Source organism: Piliocolobus tephrosceles, chromosome 6 (assembly GCF_002776525.5).
Source record: "Piliocolobus tephrosceles isolate RC106 chromosome 6, ASM277652v3, whole genome shotgun sequence".
Classification (NCBI taxonomy): domain Eukaryota; kingdom Metazoa; phylum Chordata; class Mammalia; order Primates; family Cercopithecidae; genus Piliocolobus; species Piliocolobus tephrosceles.
Genome location: NC_045439.1, coordinates 138,549,740 through 138,577,310, shown reverse-complemented (window position 1 = coordinate 138,577,310; position 27,571 = coordinate 138,549,740). Strand labels below are relative to the sequence as shown.

Genomic DNA, 27,571 nt, shown 5'->3' with positions numbered 1-27,571 from the left:
GGCCTCCCAAAGTGCTGGGATTACAGGCGTGAGCCACCACGCCCGACCGCAATACTTATTCTTATGTGTAATACTCCCTGATACTGTTATGTTGGGTTTTTTTGTTGTTGTTGTTTTTTTGAGGCGGGGTCTCTGTTGCCCAGGCTAGAGTGCAGTGGTGTAGTCTCAGCTCACTGCAAACTCTGCCTCCCGGGCTCGAGCAATCCTCTCACCTCAGCCTCCCAAGTACCTGGGACTACAGGCGCAAGCCACTACACACAGCTAATTTTTATGTTTTTTTGTAGAGGTGGAGTATTGCCATGTTGCCCAGGGTGTGGTTTGTGTGTTATATTTTTAAAAATACTGATTATGACCCATTAATAGATTTCATGACCTACTCATGGTTTGGAGCTAGCAGTCTGAATGCTTCTCTAAGAGACCCTGAAAAATACATGTAAGCCATGTCTTGGATTTGGACATTTTATTTTAAGATGTGAAATGTATTCTTGTATTTGTTAGAACATGATTTTGACATGAACAGAGAAACTATTCAAAATAACTGAACTGTATTTAGTATTTATGTTTTTAATGGGAAATATTATAAATGTAATAAAATATTTCATTTTTCAACAAAGAATGCATTTTATGGTATGTAAGAATGAAGTCCTTCAACAATGTTTTTCCTTGTTTTGAAAATATGTATACATATCATCTCCAGTTGTTTTCCCTCCAAAAGAAGTGGCTTAACAATAACTCACCTTGCTGCTACAAAGACTAGTGATATTTTCCTACAAAAAAGGTAGCGTATTTTATACATAAGTTATTCTTCACTATAAGAAATCTGATACTAGAAGGAACGGTTGGTTATGACTACTTTCTGGAATAATTATTCTAAATTTTCAATATCTAAATTTCTTTTAAGCTCCCAGTGGTGGTAAAATTCTTAGAATTCTATATGAAGAAAATGATGAATCTGAGGTGGAAATTATTCATGTTACATCCCCTATGCTGGAAACAAGGAGGGCAGATTCATTCCGTTATCCTAAAACAGGTACTGTACTCCATTGGCATTTATATTCATTCATTTCCTCTTTCCAAATAAGATTCTGTAGTCATCCAAAGGTGTAGTCAATGACATTGGTCATTTCCAGCCTTATTTATGATGGGTTGTTCACTGAGTATCACAAAAATAGATTTTGAATTAAAGGGTGATCGTTTTTTATTCTTTTCAAAGGTAGGGATGTCCACACAATTGATTTCCTCAAGGAATGAATTAGAGGGTATCTTTGCGCCAGGCATGGTAACTCATGTCTGTAATCCCAGCACTTTGGGAGGCTGAGGCAGGTGGATCACTTGAGGTCAGGAGTTTGAGATCAGCCTGACCAACATGGTGAAACCCCATCTTTACTAAAAATGCAGAATTAGCCAGGTGTTTTGGTGCATGCCTGTAATCCCAGCCAATTGGGAGGCTGACGCAGAATAATTGCTTGAACCCAGGAGGCAGAGGTTATAGTGAGCCGAGATCACGCCATTGCATTCCAGCCTGGGCAACAAGAGTGAAAATCTGTCTCAAAAAAAAAAAAAGGAGACAGTGTCTTTGCTAGCAAATACAAATTTTTAAGTGATACTGTTCATAATAAGTGATTTTTTTTTTCCATTTTGCTTCTTACAGCATTTCAATTGTGAAAATAATACATATTTTCACTTTATTTCATTCGGACTCTTTTCAGCCTGTTTTTTTTTTTTATTCTTTTAAAATTTTATTTCAATAGTTTTTGGGGAACAGGTGGTTTTCGGTTACATGGATAAGTTCTTTAGTGGTGATTTCTGAGATTTTGGTGCACCCATCACCCGAGCAGTGTACACTGTACACAATGTGTAGTCTTTTATTCCTTACCCCCCTCCCACCCTTCCTCTGGAGTCCCCAGAGTCCATTATATCATTCTTATGCCTTTGTGTCGTCATAGCTTAGCTCCCACTTATCATTGAGAACAATGATATTTGGTTTTTCCATTCTTGAGTTACTTCACTTAGAATAATGGTCTCCAGCTCCATCCAGGTTGCTGTGAATGCCATTATTTTGTTCCTTTTTGTGGTTGAGTAGTATTCCATGTTGTATATATGCTACATTTTTTTTAATCCACTTGTTGGTTGATGGGCAAGCCCCTTGTTTTTATTTTACTTTTTTAAGACAGTGTTTTGCTCTGTCATCCAGGCTGGAGTGCAGTGGTGTGATCTTGGCTCACTGAAGCCTCTGCCTCCAGGGTTCAAATGATTATCCTCCCTCAGCCTCCTGAGTAGCTGGGATTACAGGTGCCTACCACCAAGCCCGGATGATTTTTGTATTTTTAGTAGAGATGGTGTTTCACCACTCCTGACCTGAAGGGATCACCTCGGCCTCCCAAAGTGCTGGGATTACAGGTATGAGCCGCTGCACCTGGCCGAACCCCTTATTTTTTGATATTCAAAACGTATGAATTTAAGATGGGGCTCTGAGATTCTTGTGTAGTAAAGCTCTGACCAGCTACATTATTCTTTTTCATTTTTTTCTTGAGACAGTCTCTCTCTGTTGCCAAGGCTGGAATGCAGTGGTGTGATCTTGGCTCACTATACCTCCACCTCCTGAGCTCAGGCCATTTTCCCACCTTAGCCTCCTAAGTAGCTCGACCAGCCTGGTGCAGTGTGTACCACTGCACCTGGCTAATTTGTGTTTTTTGTTTTTTTTTACTTTTTTGTTTTTGTTTGTATTTTTTTTTTTTTTTTTGCTCTGTCATCCAGGCTGGAGTGCAATGGCGCGATCTCAGCTCACTATAACCCCCACTTCCCAGGTTCAAGCGATTCTCCTGCCTCAGCCTCCCAAGTAGCTGCAATTACAGGTGCCTGCCACCATGCCTGGCTAATTTTTGTATTTTTAGTAGAGACAGGGTTTCACCATGTTGGCCAGGCTGGTCTCGAACTTCTGATCTCGTGATCCACCTGCCTCAGCCTCCCAAAGTGTTGGGATTACAGGCGTGAGCCACCGCACCCAGCTGTTTTTCTCGTGTTGTTTGTTTTTTTGAGACAGAGTCTCGCTCTGTTGCCCAGGCTAGAGTGCAGTGGCGCGATCTCAGCTCACTGCAACCTCTGCCTCCCAAGTTCAAGCAATTGTCCTGCCTCAGCCCCCTGAGTAGCTAGGATTACAAGTGCATGCCACCACACCTGGCGAATTTTTGTATTTTTGGTAGAGATGGAGTTTCACCATGTTGGTTAGGCTGGTCTCAAACTGACCTCAGGTGATCCACCTACCTCGACCTCCCAAAGTGCTGGGATTACAGGCGTGAGCCACTGCGCCCTGCCTAATTTTTGTATAGTTTGTAGAGATGGGGTTTTACCATGTGAGCCAGGCTAGTCTTGAATTCCTGAGCTCAAGTGATCCGCCTGTCTTGGCCTCTCAAAGTGCTGGGATTACAGGCGTGAGACACTGTGCCTGGCGTATACTTTACTCTTGACTTTATAAAGTATAAAGAGAATTGATCTGGCAAAATTAATTTGAGTCATTTTGGATAAGCATTACTATTCATTTATGTCTCTTTCTTTTTTTTTTTTTTTTTTTTTTTTTAGACAGAGTCTCGCTCTTGTTACCCAGGCTAGAGGGCAGTGGTGCAATGGCAGCTCACTGCAACCTCTGCCTCCCAGGTTCAAGTGATTCTCCTGCCTCAGCCTCCCAAGTAGATGGGATTACAGATGCACACCACCATGCCTGGCTAATTTTTGTATTTTTAGTAGAGATGGAGTTTCACCGTATTGGCCAAGGTGGTCTCAAACTCCTGACTTCAGGTGATCCACCTGCCTCAACCTGCCAAAATACTAGGATTACAGGCGTGAGCCACTGTGCCCAACCTATACATTATTCTTGACTTAACTAAAGTGTAAAGAGGATTGATCTTGCAAAATTAATTTGAGCAATTTTGGATAAACATTACTATTCATTTATGTCTCTTTCTAAAGGTACAGCAAATCCTAAAGTCACTTTTAAGATGTCAGAAATAATGATTGATGCCGAAGGAAGGGTAAGTATAAAATGCTGAATTGACCTTCTGTGTCATTTGACTAATCTATTCAGCCCGGTAAGGTTCTTTGATACACTTTTTTATTTTTGGACTTGTTGAACTTACTGAGATATCTGTGGATCATGATTTTAGACTGACCTAATTTTTTACTTACAAATCATCCTGCTGGTTCATAAGAATGGGAATATGGGGATATGCATATTAACCACTCCTTTCCAATAGTTTTTCTGTTTGCCTTTATTCTCCAGACTAATGTTAACAGAAAAAAAAAGGTAGTTATTGACTGGTTACCTTTTGTGGTGGGTAGATGTCTGTGGTGCATTAAATATCCCACAGTGGCCGGGCACAGTGGCTCAAGCCTGTAATCCCAGCACTTTGGGAGGCCAAGACGGGCGGATCACGAGGTCAGGAGATCGAGACCATCCTGGCTAACACGGTGAAACCCCGTCTCTACTAAAAAATACAAAAAAAAACTAGCCGGGCGAGTTGGCGGGCGCCTGTAGTCCCAGCTGCTCAGGAGGCTGAGGCAGGAGAATGGCGTAAACCTGGGAGGCGGAGCTTGCAGTGAGCCGAGATTCAGCCACTGCACTCCAGCCTGGGCGATAGAGCGAGACTCTGTCTCAAAAAAAAAAAAAAAAAAAAAAAAAAATCCCACAGTTGACTTGTACTACAGCTTTTCATTTCAACAGCCAAATGCTTATAAGCTGCATGCACGCAAGACTAAAAAACAGTCTTCTCTTCTAGACCTTTTTGGGGCTTTTTTGAGTTTAAGAGTGGAGATTTAACAGGCGAAAGAAAGAGCAAAGAGGATAGCTTTCTCTCCAGAGAGAGAGGCTCCCGAGTCAGTCTTCCTCTTCTAGACTTTTTTAAAAACAGCTTTACTGAGATATATAATAACTCACATGTAATACGATTTATTTAAAGTTTAAAATTCAGTGGCTGTTGGTATATTCACAGAGTTTTGCAACCATCACCACAGGCAGTTTTAGAACATGGTTATTACCTCAAAAAGATACCCTATACTTCTGAGCCATCATCCTCCAACCTCCTCATATCCCCCAGCACTAGGCAACGTTTTTTTTTTTTTTGAAATGGAGTTTCGCACTGTCGCCCGGGCTGGAGTGCAATGGTGCGATTCTCGGCTCCCTTCAACCTCCGCCTTCTGGGTTCACGTGATTCTCCTGCTTCAGCCTCCCAAGTAGTTGGAATTACAGGCACACACCACCACACTGAGCTAATTTTATGTATTTTTAGTAGAGATGGGGTTTCACTATGTTGACCAGATTGATCTCAAACTCCTGACCTCATGATCCGCCCACCTTGGCCTTCCAAAGTGCTGGGATTACAGGCATGAGCCACCGCGCCCAGCCTAGACAACCATTAATCTACTTTCTATCTCTATAAATTTGCCTATTCTGGACATTTCATATAAGTGGAATCATACAATATGTAGTTTGGTCTCCTTGACTTAGATTGTTTTCAAGGTCCATCCATGTTGTACCATGTATCAATACTTCATTTATTTTTAATTGATGAATAATACCTTTATATGGATATACCATATTGTATTTATCAGGTGATGAACATTTTGATTGTTTCCGTTTTATGGCTATTAAGAATAATGCTGCCATGAGTATGTATGTAGCAGTTTTTGTGTGGGCTTACTCTCTGGAGTATATACCTATGAGTAGAATTGTTGAGTCATTTGATGACTTTTTTTTTAACCTTTTGTGGAACTAAAGTGTTTTTCCAAAGTGGCTGCACTATTTTATTTTATTTTATTTTTTGAAGAAAGTCTTCAGCCTGCCTAATATGGTAAAACCCCTCTCTACTACAAATACAAAAAAAGAGAAAGGTCTCACTTTGTCACCCAACCTGGAGTACAGTGACACAGTCCCACTCAGCCCAGCCTCAACCTGTCAGGCTCAAGTGATCCTCCTGCCTCCGCCTTCTAAGTAGCTGGGACTACAGGCACACACTACCATGCCCAGCTAGTTTTATTTTTTGTAGCAACAGGATTTCCCTGTGTTGCCCAGGCTGGTCTTGAACTCCTGGGCCCACGTGATCCTCTCACTTCAGCCTCCTGAAGTGCTAGGATTACAGGTGTGAGCCACCACACTCAGCATGCACTATTTTATATTCCAACCTCCTCATATCCCCCAGCACTAGGCAACCTTTTTTTTTTTTTTTTTTTTGAGATGGAGTTTCGCACTGTCATACGGGCTGGAGTGCAATGGTGCGATTCTCGGCTCACTTCAGCCTCTGCTTTCTGGGTTCATGTGATTCTCCTGCTTCAGCCTGTGTGAGATTTCCAGTTTCTCCACGTTATCACCAACACTTCTTGTGGTCCATTATATTTATTATAGCCATTTGATTGTGGGTTTTTTTTTTTTTTTGAGATGGAGTCTCACTCTGTCGCTCAGGCTGGAGTGCAGTGGTGCGATCTCTGCTCACTGCAAGCTCCACCTCCCGAGTTCATGCCATTCTCCTGCTTCAGCCTCCCAAGTAGCTGGGACTACAGGCACCCACCACCACATCCAGCTAATTTTTTTATATTTTTAGTAGAGATGGGGTTTCACGTTATTAGCCAAGATGGTCTTGATCTCTTGACATCGTGATTCGCCTGCCTCGGCCTCCCAAAGTGCTGGGATTACAGGCGTGAGCCACCGCGCCTGGCCGCTATTGTGTTTTAAGTGGTATCTCATTGTGGTTTTGATTCATATTTCTCTGATGGCTAACGATGTTGGGAATCATTTTCTGTGTTTATTAACCATGTATATATTTTTTGTGGAAAACTGTCTATTCAGATCCTTTGCAGTTTTTAAAAATTATTTATTTTTTACTGTGTGTTTGCTAGACTTTTAAAGGAAAAAAGTTTGCTTATCCGGGGCTATTTCTTTAATATATTACACAAATGGGCCGAGCACGGTGGCTTATGCCTGTAATCCCAACTATTTGGGAGACAGGCAGATCACTCAGGTCAGGAGTTCGAGACCAGCCTGGTCAACATGATAAAACCCTGTCTCTACTAAAAATACAAAAACTAGCTGGGCGCAGTGGCATATGCTTGTAATCCCAGCTACTCGGGAGGCTGAGGCAGGAGAATCACTTAAACCCGGGAGAGAGAGGTTGCAGTGAGTTGAGATGGTGTCACTGCACTATAGCCTGGGCAACAGAGTGAGACTCTATCTCAAAAACACAAAAAAACCCCACCATATATACATAATTACAAATATATATATTATACAAATATATTTTAGGCTGGGCACACTGGCTCATGCCTGTAATCCTAGCATTTTGGGAGGCCAAGGCAGGAGGATCACTTGAACCCAGGAGTTTGAGACTAGCCTGGGCAACATAGGGAGACTCCATCTCTACAAAAAATTTAAAAATTAATATTTTATTTAATTTCATTACAAGCACTCACCTTACCTGTAGTCTCAGCTACTCAGGAGGCTGAGGCAGGAGGATCACTTGAGCCTGGGAAATTGCGAAGGCAATAAGCTGTGATCAGGCCACTACGTTCCAGCCTGGACAACAAAATTTGACCTTGTCTCAAATATATATATATGTACACACACACATATGTATAAATAAAATATGATTACTGTGTATGTATATATATATATTTCTAGGTGAAATATAGGGAATTAGGGACTATTATTTTTCTGGATACTCGAGTTTAAGGTGATTAAAACTTGATTTTACCAGTTATTATCAAGTGTTCTGTTAGTATCAACTCAAAGAAATAGACTTTTAGGATGTGTTAAAAGTGCATAGAACTTTTTTAGGCACAAAAAGTAAGTACTAGTATAGGTAACCCAGAATTTACTCCTGGTTTTGTTATATCCTTTGTGCCTTTTTAATACCTGACTCTGGAAAAATTTCCTGCTTTTTGGATAATTGTTAAAGTAGACTAGCAAGCTAATTATTTATCTAAATCTTCTATAACTAGATTCTTTTTTTTTCTTTTTTAATAGATTATGGATGTCATAGATAAGGAACTAATTCAACCTTTTGAGATTCTATTTGAAGGAGTTGAATATATTGCCAGAGCTGGATGGACTCCCGAGGGAAAATAGTGCGTATGTTAAATTGTTACTTCTTTATAACTAATTTAGGATCCAGAGCTTTGAAATATTTGTGCTGTTAGGTTTGCCTTGTTGTTGGAGCTGCCTTCACATGTAAATTTGCAGTACAGTTATTACTGCACAAGGCATTTTTCTTGAGTTAAGTGGATTTGTGCATTTGTAACCCTATAAGCATAGGTGCACTGCAGTTTAATTCTGTCTGTATACTCAGCCAGTTATGGTTCACAGTGTTATTTGTGATTAAATTATATGACTTGAAGGCTCACACATAAATGTATATTTTTTTAAATTGTATAATTGTAGAGCTTTATATGAGGATTATTACAAATAAATAGTTTCTGTGTCTAAGGTAGACAGCAGACAGCAGGAGTTTCACAAGACTGACATTTGTTGACATTGATACTAAAGGGAGAAAACTTTTTTTTTGAGTCAGGGTCTCACTCTGTCACCCAGGCTGGAGTGCAGTGGTGCAGTCATGGCTCACTGCAGCCTCAACCTCCCCAGCTAAAGCTATCCTCCTGAGTAGCTGGGACTACAGGGACATGCCACTATGTCCAGCTAATTTTTTTTTTTTTGAGACAGAGTCTGGCTCTGTCGCCCCGGCTGGTGGCCGGATCTCAGCTCACTGCAAGCTCCGCCTCCCAGGTTTACACCATTCTCCTGCCTCAGCCTCCGGAGTAGCTGGGACTACAGGCGCCTGCCACCTCGCCCGGCTAGTTTTTGGGTTTTTTTTTTTTGTATTTTTAGTAGAGACGGGGTTTCACCGTGTTAGCCAGGATGGTCTCGATCTGCTGACCTCGTGGTCCACCCTTCTCGGCCCCAGCTAATTTTTTTTATTTTTTGTAGAGACGATGTCTCACTATGTTGCCAGGTTGGTCTCAAAACTCGTGGGCGCCAGTGATCCTCTTGTTTCAGCCTCCCAAAGTACTGAGATTACAGGTGTGAACCACTGCACTTGGCAGAACTTTTGTTTATATAGACAGGGTTTCTCTCTGTGTCACCCAGACTGTAGTGCAGTGGCATGATCGTAGCTTACTGTAATCTTGAAATCCTGGCCTCAAGCAGGCCTCTCACCTTGACCTCCCAAAGTGCTGGGATTATAGGCTCATGCCAGCCTACAGGGATAAAACACTTTCACTGGCCAACTGTGGTTTTGGACATTTCAAGAAAACCACTTTTTATAAATTCTATTCAAGCTTAAAGTGTATTTTTAATTAACTATTTGTAAGTGATAATTTAATATACACTAAAGCAGTTCTTTCATTGTGATTATAGATATAATTGATAGGTGCCAAATGAGATACAGAGGATTCTTTTTCTGATAGCTTGCTTTATTTCTGGTTCTTCTCTTTTATTTATTTAAATAGTGCTTGGTCCATCCTACTAGATCGCTCCCAAACTCGCCTGCAAATAGTGTTGATCTCACCTGAATTATTTATCCCAGTAGAAGATGATGTTATGGAAAGGCAGAGACTCATTGAGTCAGTGCCTGACTCTGTGACGCCACTAATTATCTATGAAGAAACAACAGACATCTGGATAAATGTATGCATTTTTTCCTGTACTTGTTTAAATATTTTCTCAGAATGCTAAAGCAAATGAAGTTATATAGCAAACTATCAAAATGCTTTTTTTTTTATTTTAAAGGGACCATGTTATTTCTTTAGTATGAACAATTCCAATTTGAGTGATGGTTCCAGAATGGAATGGTTTGTATTTAATAGATAGAAAGTAGGTGCCATTGAAATGACATCTCCTTGGCCTCAGATTTGTTCCTGGAGATAACAGATATTAAATACACAGTCTCATCAGTGCTTCTGAGAGGACTTCATGAGTCTGGTCTAGAAAAGACTTTCTCTTTTATGTTGGCAAACTGTACCAAAATGTACCAATTTTTAATTGAATTTTGAATTTTCCAATTTAGCAGAAAAGTTTAAATAAGATACAAAATAAATAAAGCCATTTCACTTCCTAGCTGAATGTAAGTTTAAGCTTCATATGATTCGCCTATAAATACCTGTTTTCCCCTGAACTATTAGAAAAATTCTCTTCAGAAAACAAAAGTAAAAAAAAAAAAATTTTACCTCATCTTTCTGTATTTTATTAAACAAACCTTGTGCCATGTTTCAAGGATTATAGAGATATTGAGTAAGAAAAAACTTTTGGTCATATTTTTCTTTTTTACTCCATTTGAAAACATTTACTTCTCAGTGGATGAAGTCTTTGACTAAAGTAAAATAAATCTGAAAGCCCCAAGCAAAATTTATTACTGTAAATACAGCATTCCCGTGGCACTGATGGTTATTTATATTTCAACGTATATTTATCAAGTAATTTTTCCTATAGCCTAATTGAATTATGTAGTATTTTCATAATCTGTATAGTAAATTTAGCTATTCATTTTACAGATCCATGACATCTTTCATGTTTTTCCCCAAAGTCACGAAGAGGAAATTGAGTTTATTTTTGCCTCTGAATGCAAAACAGGTTTCCGTCATTTATACAAAATTACGTCTATTTTAAAGGAAAGCAAATATAAACGATCCAGTGGTGGGCTGCCTGCTCCAAGTAAGAAATCCATTTTATTTTAAAAAAAGAAAAAATGTTGGAAGCAGAAGGTGGGAGGGACAGGGGAATGTATCTTTTGCATGCTTTGTAAGCATCAAATACTTGCTTCATTAAACTTAATGTGTAAGTTAAACTAAAATATAAATACATCTACGTGTAAAAAACACAGGACAAAGTTCTTAATGGATTGACACATATTATAAAGTATTAATAGTGAATAATCTCTAAGTAGCAGGATTACTGATTTTGACTTTCTACTTTTGCCTTGACTGCAATTTTTAATTTGTTTAAAGTGAGCCCATTTAGAAAAAACTATTTTTGGCTGGGTGCAGTGGCTCACACCTGTAATCCCAGCACTTTGGGAGGCCGAGGCAGGCGGATCACCTGAGGTCAGGAGTTTGAGACCAGCCCGGCCAACATGGCGAAACACCATCTCTACTAAAAAATGCAAAAATGAACCGGGCGTGGTACTGTGCACCTGTAGTCCCAGCTTACTCGAGAAGCTGAAGCAGAAGAATCGCTTGAACCCAGAAGGCGGAGGTTGCAGTGAGCCAAGATCACGCCACCGCACTCCAGTCTGGCGACAGAGCAAGACTCCGTCTCAAAAGAAAAAAAAAAAGACAACACTATTTTTTAAATGTTATGTAATTATTAGATATTTTTACACACTAGGTGTTTCCTATACTGTGCACATATACACTGGAGTTAATTTATAGTTATAGGTCTTTGGATTGATATAATTATGTTGCCCAAAGTAAAATTAAATATATCAGCTGAAGTTAATTTTTCTTTAAAAAGTGGTTTTCCTGTCGAGCACGGTGGTTCACGCCTGTAATCCCAGCACTTTGGGAGACTGAGGCAGATGGATCACTAGGTCAGGAGATCCAGACCATCCTGGCTAACATGGTGAAACCCCATCTCTACTAAAAATACAAAACATTAGCCAGGTGTGGTGTCAGGCGCCTGTAGTCCCAGATACTTGGGAAGCTTAGGCAGCAGAATGGCGTGAACCTGGGAGGCAGAGCTTGTAGTGAGCCAATCTAGCCCGGGCGACAGAGCTAGACTCCGTCTCAAAAAAAAAAAAGTGGTTTTCCTTAAGTGGTGGTTTTTCTTCTGGAAAATACGATACAGAATGGATGCATAAGCATAGAAAAAGTGAATGGGTACATAGAACACTTTTCCTGGGTTTTCCTAAAACTGAGTTACAGTTCTCAACTTTAATAACATAGTTTGTTTTAGAATAGGAAGCACTTTATGATAAGTTATGTTGTATGCTTAACTCCATTTGTAACTTAACGGATTCAGCATGGCCCTTTTTAAAAATTGTGGAAAAGGGCCGAGCGTGCTGGCTCACGCCTGTAATCTCAGCACTTTGGGAGGCCAAGGCGGGTGGATCACAAGGTTAGGAGATTGAGACCATCCTGGCTAACACGGTGAAACCCCGTGTCTACTAAAAATACAAAAAAAAAAAAAAAAATAGGTGGGCATGGTGGCAGGCACCTGTAGTCCCGGCTACTCGGGAGGCTGAGGCAGGAGAACGGTGTGAACCTGGGAGGCAGAGCTTGCAGTGAGCAGAGATTGCGCCACTGTACTCCAACCTTGGTGACAGCAGGAGACTCCCTCTCAAAAAAAAAAAAAATTGGTGGAAAAATGTACATAAGATTTAGCATTGTGACCATTTTTCCATTTTTAAGGGTGTACTTTAGTGACATTGAGTATATTTATATATTTTTTTTAATTAATTTTTTTGAGACAGAGTCTCACTCTGTCACCTAGGCTGGAGTGCAGTGGTGCTATCTCAGCTCACTGCAACCTCAGCCTCCCAGGTTCAAGCAATTCTTCTACCTCAGCCTCCCGAGTAGCTGGAATTACAGGCGTGCACCACCATACCCAGCTAATTTTTGTATTTTTAGTAGAGACGGGGTTTCACTGTGTTGGCCGGGCTGGTCTCGCACTCCTGACCTCATGTGATTCACCAGCCTTGGCCTCCCAAAATGCTGGGATTACAAGCATGAGCCACTGCACCCAGCTGATTATGTTCATATTGTGCAACCATCACCACCATCGGTCTCCAGAATTTTTTTCGTCTTCCAAAACTGAAACTACCCATTAAACAGTCGCTTTCTATTACCCCCTTTCCCCAGCCTCTGGCAGCCACTTTCTGTCTCTGTGAATGTAATTATTCTAGATGTCTTATTTAAGTGGAGTCATACAGTTTTTGTCCTTTTTTTGACTGGCTTATTTACTTAGCATAATACCCTCAAGTTTCATCCATTTTGTAGTGCATGTCAGGATTTCCTTCCTTTTTAGGGCTGAGTAAGATTTCGTTGTACCACATTTTGTTTATCTGTTCATCGGCACTGGGGGATTGGTTCTACCTTTTGGCTATTGTGAATAATGCTGCTGTGGACATGGGTGTACAAGTATCTGTTCCTGTCCCTGCTTTCAGTTCTTTTGGGTATGTACTCAAAAGTGGAATTTCTGGATCATTTGGTAATTCTATTTTCAGTTTTTTGAGGGGCTACCATACTGTTATCCATAGGAGCTACATCATTGAAACACCAATGGTCGTGGCTACCGCTACCCCATTTTACATTCCCACTAACAGTGCACAGGGTTTTAATTTGTCTACATTCTGGATGATACTTGTTATATTCTGCTTTTTAAATAATAGCTATCTTAGTCTTTCTTGCTCCGAGTCATCCTCCTTTACCTTCCTATCTACTTCATTTCCTTCTTCCTCCTCTTTGCTTTCTTAAGAACTGTAATGTAAAACAGTTAGTATTTATCTATGTTAATCTTGTAATTTCTGTCTATAGTATTTAAAGTACTAAATTGATTTTTTAATTTTTTTGTGCTCTTTGAGTTTAAAATTTTTTTAAACACTTACGTGAAAGCCTAGGAAAGTCACTAGTACTGTCTCTCCTCCTAGGCCTGTCATCAGCTGTCACTCCCCATAGCAATAGATACAAGCAGTGAGGAAAAGAGAAATGATTTCCCTCTTTAAGCTGTTCCTATAGGCCACTGAGAGAGCCTTGTCAAGACAAAGGCTCATAAAAACAAATGAGTGCTGGGTGTGGTGGCTCACGCCTATAATCTCAACACTTTGGGAGGCTGAGGCAGGCAAATTGTTTGAGTCCAGGAGTTTGAGACTAGCCTAGGCAACATGGCAAAACCCTGTCTCTACAAAAAAAGACAAAAAAAAAATTAACCAAGTGTGGTGGCATGAGCCTGTAGTCCCAGCTACTTGGGAGGTTGAGGTGGGAGGATCACCTGAGCCTGGAGAGGTCAAGGCTGCGATGAGCTGTGATCGTGCCACTGCACTGTAGCCTGGGCGACAGAGCAGAACAGGAAGAAAACAAAAACAAAACGAATGGGACATGTTGACATTTACTATGGTAAACACTTACCTGGGTAATTGTTTGGCAAATGAAGAACAATTGTATTAAACATTTTCTTTTGTGGGTTTTAAAGTAGTTTGTTGCACTTTTAGAAGAAATGCCTTATTGAAATAGCTGATATGGCTGCCTCAGAAGTGCCAGGGAGTCAAGCCAGTCCTAACTCAGTGCCTGGGGATGGATTGCACCAGGCTGGTTTTAATGCCTTTATGGCAGGTCATGTGATGGTCTTTGTGGGAGTGAGACAGGGACCCCAGCCCTGCAGCTCTGGACCCTGGCTCCCTGAATGCCATAATAACGTATATTTGAGTGGCAAAGCTGTACCCCTCACAGTGGCCAAGAGCCAGTTCTCCTGTTCCTCCAAAGCCCACACTCAGAAGATAAAGCTGGCTCGGGGCAGCAGCCGACCCAACTTCCACCTAGCACTGGGGTGGAATAGAGGTATTTGGGTCTCTCTAGCCTGTAAATGTCATACTTTCAACTAACTACTGAGTTTGGGGTGGGGGGGAGTATCCTGGCAGAAATATCACTGCATTGCCCTGGACCTCCTTCTTTACCCCAGTGTCTAAGGTACAAGGTACAAGAAAGAAGGCTGACCAGCACCTTTAACACTGACTTTATTTATTTTTAAATCTGAAAATATCTTGGGAAAGTTTTACAAAAAGAAAAAAAGAAATCAACAGAAACAAGTTATGGAAAAAAAAACAAAAAGAAAAGAAATGCTTTGTCAATCCATTAGACTTCTTCGTTTGTCTAACCAAAGGTTAGACAACTAGGTGCTTTTTTCTTCTGGCTTTTCCAAAAAATCTCTTTTGCTGTTTTTGCATTATCTAAATAGATCATTCCATTATTATTCCGGAGTATTGTAAAGACTCATAACTTGGATTTTTTTTTTAACTGCAGAGTTTTTTTATTGAAGTGAAATTCATAAAACATTAAGTTAACCATATAAAAATAAACAATTCAGGCCCATGCCTATAATCCCAGTATTTTGAGAGGCCAAGGCGGGAGGGCTTTAGGCCAGCAGTTCAAGACCGGCGTAGGCAATATAGTGAGATATTTGCTGGGTTTAGTGGTGTCTAGTCCTAGCTACTCAGGAGGCTGAGGTAGGAGAAAAGCTTGAGCCTAAGAGGTGAAGGCTGCGGTGAGCTGTGATCATGCTGCTGCACTCCAGCCTCAGCAACAGAGTGAGACTCTGTCTCCAAAAAATAAAAAATAAAAATAAGCAATGCAGTGGCATTTAGTACATTCACAATGCTGTGCAACCTCTGTCTAGTTCAAAAACATTTTTATTACTCCAGACATAACTTTTTGGAAAAAAGAGCTTAGAGTACTGTTCTTAATTGTTTCATTTGCTAATAGTCTGGTATAATGTACTGAATTATAATTATATTTATCTTCAGGTGATTTCAAGTGTCCTATCAAAGAGGAGATAGCAATTACCAGTGGTGAATGGGAAGTTCTTGGCCGGCATGGATCTAATGTATGTTATTTTATTCTACTGATATGTTTGGTCAGTATTACTGTGTGAATGCAGTGCTAAAAATGAGTGTAATTTAATATGACCCCAGTATTTTTTTTTCCGAGACAGTCTTGCTCTGTCGCCCAGAGCTGGAGTGCAATGGGGTGATCTCGGCTCACTGCAACTTCCGCCTCCCGGGTTCAAGCAGTTCTCCTGCCTCTGCCTCCCAAGTAGCTGGGATTACAGGCAGGTGCCACCACCACACCCGGCTAATTTTTTTGTATTTTTAGTAGAGACGGAGTTTCACCATGTTGGCCAGGCTGGTCTCAAACTCCTGACCTTGTGATCTGCCCGCCTCGGCCTCACTTTACAGGGTGTGAGCCACTGCGCCCAGCCAACCCCAGTATTTTTAAAATACTAAGTTAGGGCCCAAAATTACGTTGTTGAAAAGAAATAATCTTAGTTTAAATTATAAATCTCATTTATTTTATAGCCCTTTTATAGATGTGTTCCTAAAGGTTACTTTCTTTTCTTTTTTGTGAGACAGGGTCTTGCTCTGTCACCCTGGCTGTAGTGCAGGGCACAATCATGGCTCACTGCAGTCTCAACCTCCCAGGCTCAGACGATCCACCCACTTCAGCCCCTAGAGTAGCTGGGACTACGGCTGTACACCACCGCAAGCTAATTTTTAAATTTTTGGTAGAGATAGGGTCTCATATATATTGACTGGGCTGGTCTCAAACCTAAACATCTACTACATCTAAACATCTACTACTTGCCCCTACATTTATCAGTTTTCTTTCATGTCATGTGTACTTGTGATACGTTAGTTTGTCTTTCTCTCTTCTCTATTTTCTTTTTTTTTTTTTTTGAAATGGAGTCTCATTCTGTAGCCCAGTTTGGAGTGCAGTGTCATGATCTTGGCTTATTGCAACTTCCACCTCCTTGATTCAAGCAGTTCTCCTGCTTCAGCCTCCCGAATAGCTGGGATTACAGGCATACACCACCATGCCCGGCTAATTTTTATATTTTTAGGAGAGACAGGATTTCGCCATGTTGGCCATGCTGGTCTTGAACTCCTAGGCTCAAAGGATCCTCCCACCTTGCCACCTCCCAGGCGTGAGCCACCGTGTCCTGCTCACCATTTTCTTTTCTTTTTTGAGACAGGGTCTGACTTTGTTGCCTAGGCTGGAGTGCAGTGGCACAATCTTGGCTCACTACAACCTCTGCTTCCTGGGCTCAAGCCATCCTCCCACCTCAGCCTCCCAAGTAGCTGAGACTACAGGCACACACCACCACACCCAGCTAATTTTTGTATTTTTTGTAGACAGGGTTCCGCCATGTTGCCCAGGCTGGTCTCAAACTCATGAACTAAAGCATTTCACCTGCCTCGGCCTCCCAAAGTGCTGAGGTTACAGGTGTGAACCACCACGCCTGGCCAAGCCCACCATTTTAAAATGTATTATTGCTCCTTGATGAGAAAGGGGCATGTTCATAGTTTCAGAGCCTAGCAAAAATTGTAAGTTAGCATATGGTTTGAAAAGTGACTTTAAAATCTATTACAGACTACTTGTATCTACATTATAAATTGCATTTACTGCCTGGGCACGTGCCTCACACCTGTAATCCAGCCCTTTGGGAGATGAAGGCTGGAGAATCGCTTGAGGCCAAGAGTTCAGTAATAGTTTGGGCAACATATAAGACCCTGTCTCTGCCAAAAATAAAAAAAAAAAAATTAGTTGGGCATGGTGATGCACACCTGTAGTCCTAGCTAGTTGGGAGGCTGAGGCAGGAGAATGTCTTGAGTGCAGGAAGTCCAGGCTGCAAATGAATTATGATCATATCACTGGCTGAGTGATACTCTGTCTCATTCATAAATAAATAAATAAATAAATTACATTTACTTCTTCTGAAGTAATGATTGTCTTTCATTCATCTGTTTATCTTACCCCACAAATTTAAACTTTAATCCACCACCTGCAAAGAGTGATGAGCATTTATACAGAGCTTACTTAGATTGATAGGGAAAAGGAAGGAAGTCTACCTTCTGTTTTATTCTCAGTACCAATTCAGTGAATTCTTTAAAGAAAAAAAAATTGCCTCTTTGAAGTACCTTGCATTTGTTGCAGCTGTCACTTGGATGATCATATTCGTGAGATCCCTGGGGACTCCATCCTGTATGTGTGTGACACTTACAGTTGAGGTATGCTGCCAGGATTTAGTGAAGGCCTAAGTGTGGTTTCCTCAAATTGACAGGAATATTTATTGAAGGATTATGTTTACTGACTACTGTAAAAATCACTTGTAGTTTCTAAAGTGATTAAGGAGACATAATGAAGATCCAGATCCCAGGTTTGTTTTTGTTAGTAAAAACTTTAGAGTATCTGCTAGGCATGGTAGCTCAAACTTGTAGTCCCAACACTTTGGGAGGCCAATGTTGGGGGATCACTTATGCCCAGGAATTTGATACCAGCCTGGACAACATAGTGAGACTCTGTCTCTGCAAAGAAAATTTTTAAATTAGACAGACGTGGTGGGGCATACCTGTAATTGCAGCACTTTGGGAGGCCAAGGCAAGAGGATGGCTTTAGCCCAGGAATTTGAGGTCAGCCTGGGTAACATAGGCAGACTCCATCTCTACCAAAAAAAAAAAAAAAAAAAGCAGGCTGGTTATGGTGGTGCATGCCTGTAGTCCCAGTAACTAAGGAGGCTGAGTGGGGAGGATCGCTTTAGCCCGGGAGGTTGAGGCTGCATTGAGCTGTGATTACAATACTGTACTATAGCCTGGGTGTCAGAATGATACCCGCCTCAAAACAGCAGCAACAACAAACACTTTAGGGTATCAAGATGGACCTTTAAAGTCTCATTTCCACTGAGATCCTCACATGACCTTCTTGTTACATATCCAAATAAATTTTTGGGTTTTATTTTTGTTTTCAAATATTTTTTTCTGTTGAAGGACCTTGGATGTTACTGTCACCTGAGGAAAAATCTCTTATTGTGGAATTCTAGGTTCTGAAAACAGAAAGCTACACTGATGTAAATTTCTTTTTTTTTTTTTGGAGACGGAGTGTCGCTCTGTCGCCCAGGCTGGAGTGCAGTGGCCGGATCTCAGCTCACTGCAAGCTCTGCCTTCCAGGTTCATGCCATGCTCCTGCCTCAGCCTCCCGAGTAGCTGGGACTACAGGCGCCCGCCACCTCGCCCGGCTAGTTTTTTGTATTTTTTAGTAGAGACGGGGTTTCACCATGTTAGCCAGGATGGTCTTGATCTCCTGACCTCGTGATCCACCCGTCTCCGCCTCCCAAAGTGCTAGGATTACAGGCTTGAGCCACCGCGCCCGGCCCACTGATGTAAATTTCATGCTATGTGATGGTTGAAGGATAAGAGTCATTACATAATGCTGAGGGAACCCCAATAATTGTAATTGCATACATCTGATCCTTATTTGTGCCACCTAAACATCTACTACTCGCCACTATGTTTATCAGTTTTCTTTCATGTCATGTTTACTTGTGATATGTTGATACGTTAAGTCTATTTTTCTCTCTTCTCTATTTTCCCTCTTTTTTTGAGGAGGGGGGGGATGGAATCTCACTCTGTCACCCAGGTTGGAGTATAGTGACATCATGTCGGCTTACTGCAACTTCTGCCTCCTGGGTTCAAGCATTTCTGCTTCAGCCTCCCAAGTAGCTGGGATTACAGGCATACACCACCATGCCCGGCTAATTTTTGTATTTTTAGTAGAGACAGGGTTTCACCATGTTGGCCAGGATGGTCTTGAACCCCTGACCTCAGGTGATCCACCCACTTTGACCTCCCAGAGTGCCAAAATTTCAAGCGTGAGCCACTGCACCTGGCCTTTCCTTCCTTCTCTTCTTTTTTTGTGTTTATTTGTTTGGAGACAAGTCTCACTCTTGTCCTCCAGGCTAGAGTGCGATGGTGCAAAGTCAGCTCATGGCAATCTCCACCTCCTAGGTTCAAGCGATTCTCCTGCCTCGGCCCCCTGACTAGCTGGGATTACAGGCACCTGCCACCACGCCAGGCTAATTTTTGTATTTTTAGTAGAGACAGGGTTTCACCATGTTAGCCAGGCTGGCCTCAAACTTGCGAGCTCAAGCAATCTGCCCACCTCATCCTCCCAAAGTACTGGGATTACAGGCGTGAGCCACCGTGCCTGGCCCTTTCCCTCTATTCTTGATTTGTTTTTTGACTTAAGTTACCTTTTTCCTTCTCTGCTTTTACAAGACTGTTCCCACCCAAAGGTTTTTTTTTTTTTTTTGAGACGGAATCTCACTCTGTTGCACAGGCTGGAGTGCAGTAGTACGATCTCAGCTCATTGTAACCTCCGCCTCCTAGGTTCAGGTGATTCTCTTGCTTCAGTCTCCTGAGTTGCTGGTATTACAGGCGCCCACCACTATGCCCAGCTAATTTTTGTATTTTTAGTAGATACGGGGTTTTGCCATTTTGGCCAAGCTGGTCTCGAACTCCTGACCTCAGGGGATCCTCTTGCCTTGGCCTCCCAAAGTGCTGGGATTACAGGTGTGAGCCACCGCATCTGGCCACCCACCCAAAGATTTCTAATGGCAGTAATTGGGTAAAGCTTTAAGACTTTTAAGGCTATGAGCTTCTTTTTCTTTTTTGAGATGGAGTCTCGCTCTATCACCCAGGCTGGAGTACAGTGGTGTGATCTCAGCCCACTGCAACATCCACCTCCTGGGTTCAAGGAATTCTCATGCCTCAGCCTCCTGAGTAGCTAGGATTATGGGCACCTGCCACCACACTTGGCTAATTTTTGTAATTTTTTTTTGTTTTGTTTTTTTTGAGACGGAGTTTTGCTCTTGTTGCCCAGGCTGGAGTGCAACGGTGCAATCTTGGCTCACTGCAACCTCTGCCTCCTGGGTTCAAGCGATTCTCCTGTCTCAGCCTCCTGAGTAGCTGGGATTACAGGTGCATGCCACCATGCCCAGCTACTTTTTGTATTTTTAGTAGAGACAGGGTTTCACTATGTTAGCTAGGCTGGTCTCGAACTCTTGACCTCAAGTGACCTGCCTCCACCTCCCAAAGTTTTGGGATTACAGGCATGGGCCACTGCGCCCAGCCACCTGTGAGCTTTTTATTGTTGAGGGTGGTTCTCAAAGTGCTGGACCAGTGCAAAGCATCAGCATCACCTGGGACCTTATTAGAAATGCACATTCTTGGCTAGGCACAGTGGCTTATGCCTGTAATCCCAGCACTTTGGGAGGCCAAGGTGGGCGGATCATCTGAGGTCAGGAGTTCGAGACCAGCCTGGCCAACATGGTGAAACCCCATCTCTACTGAAAATATAAAATTAGCCGTGTGCGGTGGCACATATACCTGTAATCCCAGCTACTTGGGAGGCTGAGGCAGGAGAATCGCTTGAACCCAGGAGGCAGAGGTTGCAGTGAGCCAAGATGGCACCACTGCACTCCAGCCTGGGCAACAAGAGCAAAACTTGGTCTCAAAAAAAAAAAAGAAAGAAAGAAATGCACATTCTTGGGCCCACCTCTGACATCCTGAATCAAACTTTGTTGGTGGGGCTTAGTAATCTGTTGAACAAGCCCCCTACCCGATTATGATACTTCCGTTGGATGTTAAGTAGTTACAGGGAACAGGAAAACCACTGTCGATGGTGGTGAGGAATTGACTGGTTATTTTTTTAGTTTTGAAAGGCCTGACTCCCATCTGCTAGGTCAAAACAGAACGAGTCCTGATCTTTTGCAAAGATTAACACATACTTGTAAAGTTTCATGAATATTTGTTTCCTATCACTTGTATGCTTTCTGTATATGTCATATGGGCCTACTTAATCCCAACTATGTTGATTTCTGTTTATGCATGTTAAAATATGTTTAGTGATGAAGAGATAGCTTCCTGCGGGGGGAAAGACATTTAAAAATAACTTGCTTTTAGAAATATATGTGTTTTCATTGCTGTGTAAAAAATTTGCTTTTTTTTTTTTTTTTTTTTTTTTTTGAGATAGGTTCTTGCTCTGTTGCCCAGGCTGGAGTGGATTGGCATGATCATGGCTCGCTGCAGCTTCAAATTCTGGGCTCAAGTGGTCCTTCCACTTCAGCCTGCAAAGTAGCTGGGACTACAGGGATGCATCACCATGCCCAGCTAATTTTTTCATTTTTTGTAGAATTAGGGTCTCCTGGCCGGGCGCGGTGGCTCAAGCCTGTAATCCCAGCACTTTGGGAGGCCGAGACGGGCGGATTACAAGGTCAGGAGATCGAGACCATCCTGGCTAACACGGTGAAACCCCGTCTCTACTAAAAATACAAAAAATTAGCCTGGCGAGGTGGCGGGCGCCTGTAGTCCCAGCTACTCGGGAGGCTGAAGCAGGAGAACGGCGCGAACCCGGGAGGCGGAGCTTGCAGTGAGCTGAGATCGCGCCACTGCACTCCAGCCTGGGCGACAGAGCGAGACTCCATCTCAGAAAAAAAAAAAAAAAAAAAAAAGAATTAGGGTCTCCTTATTTTGCCTAAACTGGTCTCAAACTCCTAGGCTCAAATGATCCTCTCACTTCAGCCTCCCAAAGTGCTGGGATTACAGGTGCAAGCCACCACATCTGGCCAAAAATTTTCTTAAACATTGAGTTGGCTGGTAGAAGATTTACAGGAACAATAAAAGAAAGCCATTTATTGAAATCATACTGTAATTTGAGAAGATATTAAGTGAATTCAGCTATTGAGTTTACTTGCGTTTTTTTTTAGTTCTGAATGAAGACTTAAAAGATCTTATCCATGTTTATTTGTAAACTACACCAGTATTGAAACTGTGATTTAGTTCCATTATTCCACAACCCAGTAGGAAAAACACTTTTGCAAATTGTGCAAAAGACCAAAAAAGTACAGCCTAAAATAATATAACAGTAACTAATAAATGTACAAGATAGTAAAATTAGACTTTAAAGTATGTATGAATGATTGACCTATATCGCAGCTATAGCTACTTGGTAGGCTGAGGCAGGAGAATCGCTTGAACCCGGGAGGCAGAGGTTGCAGTGAGCCGAGATCGCGCCACTGCACTCCAGCCTGGGCAACAAGAGCAAAACTTGGTTTCAAAAAACAGAAAGAAAGAAAGAAAGAAATGCACATTCTTGGGCCCACCTCTGACATCCTGAATCAAACTTTGTTGGTGGGGCTTAGTAATCTGTTTAACAAGATTAGTTATAATCTTGTTGTAGCTATAGCTGTAATATAGCAGAGTATTTTTTCCCCTATAAAGAGTGTTATTTTAAGGAAATAATTCTTGTATTTTAAGAAAAACAAACATTCTGACCAGATGGGAAACTATACAGTGTGTAACTCAGGTGTCCTTTTTCCTTCAGGGCAGGACCTATTCTTAGCTATAAGTCATGAACAGCCAGGCATGGTGGCTCATGTCTGTAATCCCAACACTTTGGGAGGCTGAGGCAGGAGGATTGCTTGAGGCCATGGGTTTAAGACCAGCTTGGGCAACATAGTGAGGCCCCATCTCTTTAAAAACATTTAGAAACTTAGCTGGGCATGGTAGTGTATGCTTGTAGCTACTCAGGAGGCTGGGGTGAGAGTATAGCTTCAGCCTCAGATTTTGAAGCTGCAGTGAGCTGTGATTGCATCATTGCATTCCAGCCTGGGTAGCAGAGGTGAGACCTCAACTCTTTAAAAAATAAATAAATAATAAGCAAAATTAACTCAGGTTTATTAATAGTGGCAGCAAAAAAAAAAAGGAAAAAAAGGCGTAAGTCAGGAAGTGACTCAAGTGATTCTAAATAAAATTGGGGGTTAACTTTGCCAAGGTCATGTTAGCCCTGATTTTGTTATTGTTGTTATCTTGTCAGATCCAAGTTGATGAAGTCAGAAGGCTGGTATATTTTGAAGGTACCAAAGACTCCCCTTTAGAGCATCATCTGTACGTAGTCAGTTACGTAAATCCTGGAGAGGTGACAAGGCTAACTGACCGTGGCTATTCACATTCTTGCTGCATCAGTCAGGTATTAAGTTTGTTTAAAAAGGGTTTTGTGTCATATTAAAACTCTCTGCTTATGTAATACTCCTTTTGAATGATGTGAAATTGGCCTGCAAAAGCCTAATTCTCTAAGGAAAAGCTTTAAAAAGCTTAACTTCAACATTGTTTATGTATATAAATAGTCTCTTCCAATACTCCTGCTATATCATTAGTGTAGATGTAACAGCAGATAACCTTTTCTGCCTCCCTGAGGAAAAATATAATTGTTTCTTCCTTCTCTAGCATTGTGACTTCTTTATAAGTAAGTATAGTAACCAGAAGAATCCACACTGTGTGTCCCTTTACAAGCTATCAAGTCCTGAAGATGATCCAGCTTGCAAAACAAAGGAATTTTGGGCCACCATTTTGGATTCAGCAGGTATTCTTTTTTTCCCCGATCCTGACGTTAAGTAGGATTAATATGTTAGTACACTAAACTTGTGTCATATTTTCACATTTCCTGAACAAGTCTTCCCATCTCTCACTACTTCCTGTCCCTGAGCTGCCGAGTTCCTGATAGATCCCACTTCTCCTGTTCTGTTAACTACTGAATAAGGTGGGTTACTTCTCACTCCAAGCAGGAGCAAGTCTGGAAGGCCTTTTTGAAAATAAGATTAAGGCCAGGTGCAGTGACTCACGCCTGTATTCCCTACATTTTGGGAGACCGAGGAGGGTGGATCACTTGAGGTCAGGAGTTCGGGACCAGCCTGGCCAACACAGTAAAACCCTGTCTCCACTAAAAATACAAAAAATAGTTGGGCGTGGTACTGTGTGCCTGTTGTCCCAGCTACTCGGGAGACATGAGGCATGAAAATCACTTGAAGCCGGGAGGCGGAGGTTGCAGTGAGCTAACACCACTGAACTGCAGCCTGGGTGACAAAGCAAGACGTCTCAAAAAAAAGAAGAAAATAAGATTAAAATAGTCAAGGTATCAGCTAGGAAACAGTTTATTCACAAATTTTGATGATTTCTCAGGTAAACAAATGAACTTGAAGATAATAGTATTCTGAACTGGTAAGACTCTTTGAGCAAGTAAGCTGCAGCTTTGGAGAATAACCAGCTGATAGCTTTCTTAAACTTTTGAAGCACTTGTAATGGCCATCTTAATAAAAGAACACTTGCTCTCTCTGGAATGAGAGAAACACTGAATTATCTGTTTAAAATGTTTGATTTCTTAAACATAAAGAAGGGACTAGGCTGGGCGTGGTGGCTCACACCAATAATCCCAGCATTTTGGGAGGCCGAGGTGGGCGGATAACAAGGTCAGGAGATCGAGACCATCCTGGCTAACACAGTGAAACCCTGTCTCTATTGAAAAAATACAAAGAATTAGCTGGGCACGGTGGTACACGCCTGTAGTCCCAGCTACTCAGGAGGCTGAGGCAAGAGAATTGCTGAACCCAGGATGCGGAGGTTGCAGTAAGCTGAAATTGCGCCACTTCCTTCCAGCCTGGGCAATGGAGCAAGACTCCGTCTCAAAAAAAAAAAAGAATGGACTGGTTTTATGTATCCTCTAATTCACTTTAATCCCCAATCTTTTTTTCTAGTATTTTTACTAATTCACTATTTCTGCTAAGGGATTAAGAAATCAGGCCAGGCATGGTGGCTCATGCCTATAATCCCAGCACTTTGGGAGGCTGAGGTGGGTGGGTCATTTGATATCAGGAGTTCAAGAGCAACCTGGTCAACATGGTGAAACCCCACTTCTACTAAAAATACAAAAACTAGCTGGGTGTGGTGGTGGGCACCTGTAGTCCCAGCTACTTGGGAGGCTGAGGCAGGAGAATCACTTGAACCTGGGAGGTGGAGGTTGCAGTGAGCTGAGATCACACCACTGCACTCCAGCCTGGACAACAGAGTGAGACTCTGTCTCAAAAAAAAAAAAAAAAAGAGAAATTAGTACAGAACAAAAAAATATAAGTGTGTTTTAATGTCCGCATGCAGAATCCGAATTTGTAATATGGTGATGATCTCTGCCTAGACTGTAAATTATCCGCTGTACACAGACACTTAGGAGATGTCTGTATAGCCTTGGTGAACCAAACTGATGATGACTTTTTTCTGAGTTCTGGTTAGGCTTATTTTCTAATGATCAGAAGCAAATGTTTTTGGTCACCTACCATGAAAAATTAAATTGACTAATAATGTCCCTCACCCCCTACCCAGCTTTATTTGTTTCTAACCAGATAGATGGTTTAACCAACAATAAGTTACATTGAGCATAAAGTATTTGTATAGTTCTTTACATAGACGTTTCCTAGGCTCCAAGGATTATTGATAACACTCTGTGTCTGCTTCTGAAATAATTTGATATGTTTGTTTTGTTGTTGTTTTTTATATGGTGGGTTTTTGTTGTTGTCAAGACAGTGTCTTGTTCTGTCGCCCAGGCTGGACTGCAGTGGCGCAGTCACAGCTCAATGTAGCCTCAACCTCCTGGGTTCAATCAGTCCTCCTGCCTCAGCCTCCTGAGTAGCTGGGACTGCAGGAGCACACCTCCATGCCTGGGTAATTTTTTCATTTTTTTGTAGAGACAGGGTTTCGCCATGTCACCCAGGCTGGTCACAAACTCTTGGGCTCAAGCAGTCCACCCACCTCAGCCTCCCAAAGTGCTAGGATTGTAGGTGTGAGCCACCATGCCCGGCCTAGTTTTGTTTTTAAAGGTGAATATACTCTTGCTTAAATTCTAGCTTATCATCTGAAAGAGGGGTGGTCAGTTTGTGTTGGAGGGGCTGTCTTTTAATATCTTCTTTCTTGTTCCCAGATTGTAGCACTCCCATAAGAACTCTTTTGTAGACTGTGGTATGTTACCTATTCACAGGTCCTCTTCCTGACTATACCCCTCCAGAAATTTTCTCTTTTGAAAGTACTACTGGATTTACATTGTATGGGATGTTGTACAAGCCTCATGATCTACAGCCTGGAAAGAAATATCCAACTGTGCTGTTCATATATGGTGGTCCTCAGGTGGGCATATTTATATACATATATACATACACCCATATGCATATGTATTTTAGATCTTTTGTTTTTTAAATGTCTAGTCAGTTGTTTAAGATTTTGAGCATTGTTAGGCATTTGCTCTTAATGACAGTTTAGGGGGTCAGGAAACTGCTTTTTGTTAGAGGTTTAATTTATAAATCACTAATTATTATTTTTTTTTTTTGAGATGGAGTTTTGCTCTTGTTGCTCAGGCTGAAGTACAGTGGTGCAGTGTTGACTCACTGCAACCTCCACCTCCCAGGTTCAAGTGATTCTTCTGCCTCAGCCTCCCAAGTAGCTGGGATTACAGTCATGCACCACCATGCCCAGCTAATTTTTTTTGTATTTTTAGTAGAGATGGGATTTCACCATGTTGGTCAGGCTGGTCTCGAACTCCTGACCTCAAGTGATCCACCCACCTCAGCCTCCCAAAGCGCTGGGATTACAGGTGTGAGCCACCGCACCCTGCCACTAAGTCAGTTCCTTAATTTGCAGTGTGGACTATAACTCTGTGTAGAGGAGTGGGGTATTCATGTCAGTAGGTAAATATCTTGCTTTCTATGTAGATAAACTTGTTTGGGAAATAAAATGAAATAATTAAAAGTCTTGGTAAATAAAAAGAGTCTTAACAGATATTTTCAGAAAGCCTTGGTAGCCTAATGAATTCTTCCTCTTCATTCTAAAGCTGTATCTCTCAAGCAAATTAAAATATTTTTATCAGCTAGTTATGGTAACTGTTACACTACTATTTAGCACAGTAAGAAGTTTATACCTTGATTTTCCTTATTCTGGATTAAGTATTAGCCAATCACTGTTCAGTAAATACTTTGACTATTGGAGTAAAATGTTTTGACCAGGCACAGTGGCTCACGCCTGTAATCCCAGAACTTTGGGAGGCTGAGGTGGGAAGATCACAAGGTCAGGAGATCAAGACCATCCTGGCCAACAATGGTGAAACCCTGTCGCTACTAAAAATATAAAAATTAGGCCGGGTGCGGTGGCTCAAGCCTGTAATCCCAGCACTTTGGGAGGCC

At 41.7% G+C, this 27,571-nt stretch overlaps 1 protein-coding gene across 6 annotated transcripts in view; it reads left to right on the top strand.

Annotated features, from left to right (window-relative positions):
- Window positions 1-27,571, top strand: part of DPP8 (dipeptidyl peptidase 8) — a 75,331-nt gene that overhangs the window by 29,043 nt on the left and 18,717 nt on the right. For 5 of the 6 annotated variants that reach the window (XR_002733383.2, XR_002733382.2, XM_023220824.1 and 2 more), the window contains 9 exons: window positions 902-1,030; window positions 3,967-4,028; window positions 8,009-8,109; window positions 9,487-9,664; window positions 10,528-10,687; window positions 15,489-15,568; window positions 23,392-23,544; window positions 23,802-23,937; window positions 26,377-26,522. Coding sequence is in view for 4 of the 6 variants with exons in the window: in XM_023220824.1 (XP_023076592.1) it covers window positions 902-1,030; window positions 3,967-4,028; window positions 8,009-8,109; window positions 9,487-9,664; window positions 10,528-10,687; window positions 15,489-15,568; window positions 23,392-23,544; window positions 23,802-23,937; window positions 26,377-26,522 (1,145 nt within the window). In the remaining 2 variants the exon portion in view is untranslated. Of the gene's footprint in view, window positions 1-901; window positions 1,031-3,966; window positions 4,029-8,008; window positions 8,110-9,486; window positions 9,665-10,527; window positions 10,688-15,488; window positions 15,569-17,676; window positions 17,751-23,391; window positions 23,545-23,801; window positions 23,938-26,376; window positions 26,523-27,571 lie in introns of all 6 variants that reach the window. The other variant, XM_023220822.2, reaches the window with a different exon arrangement.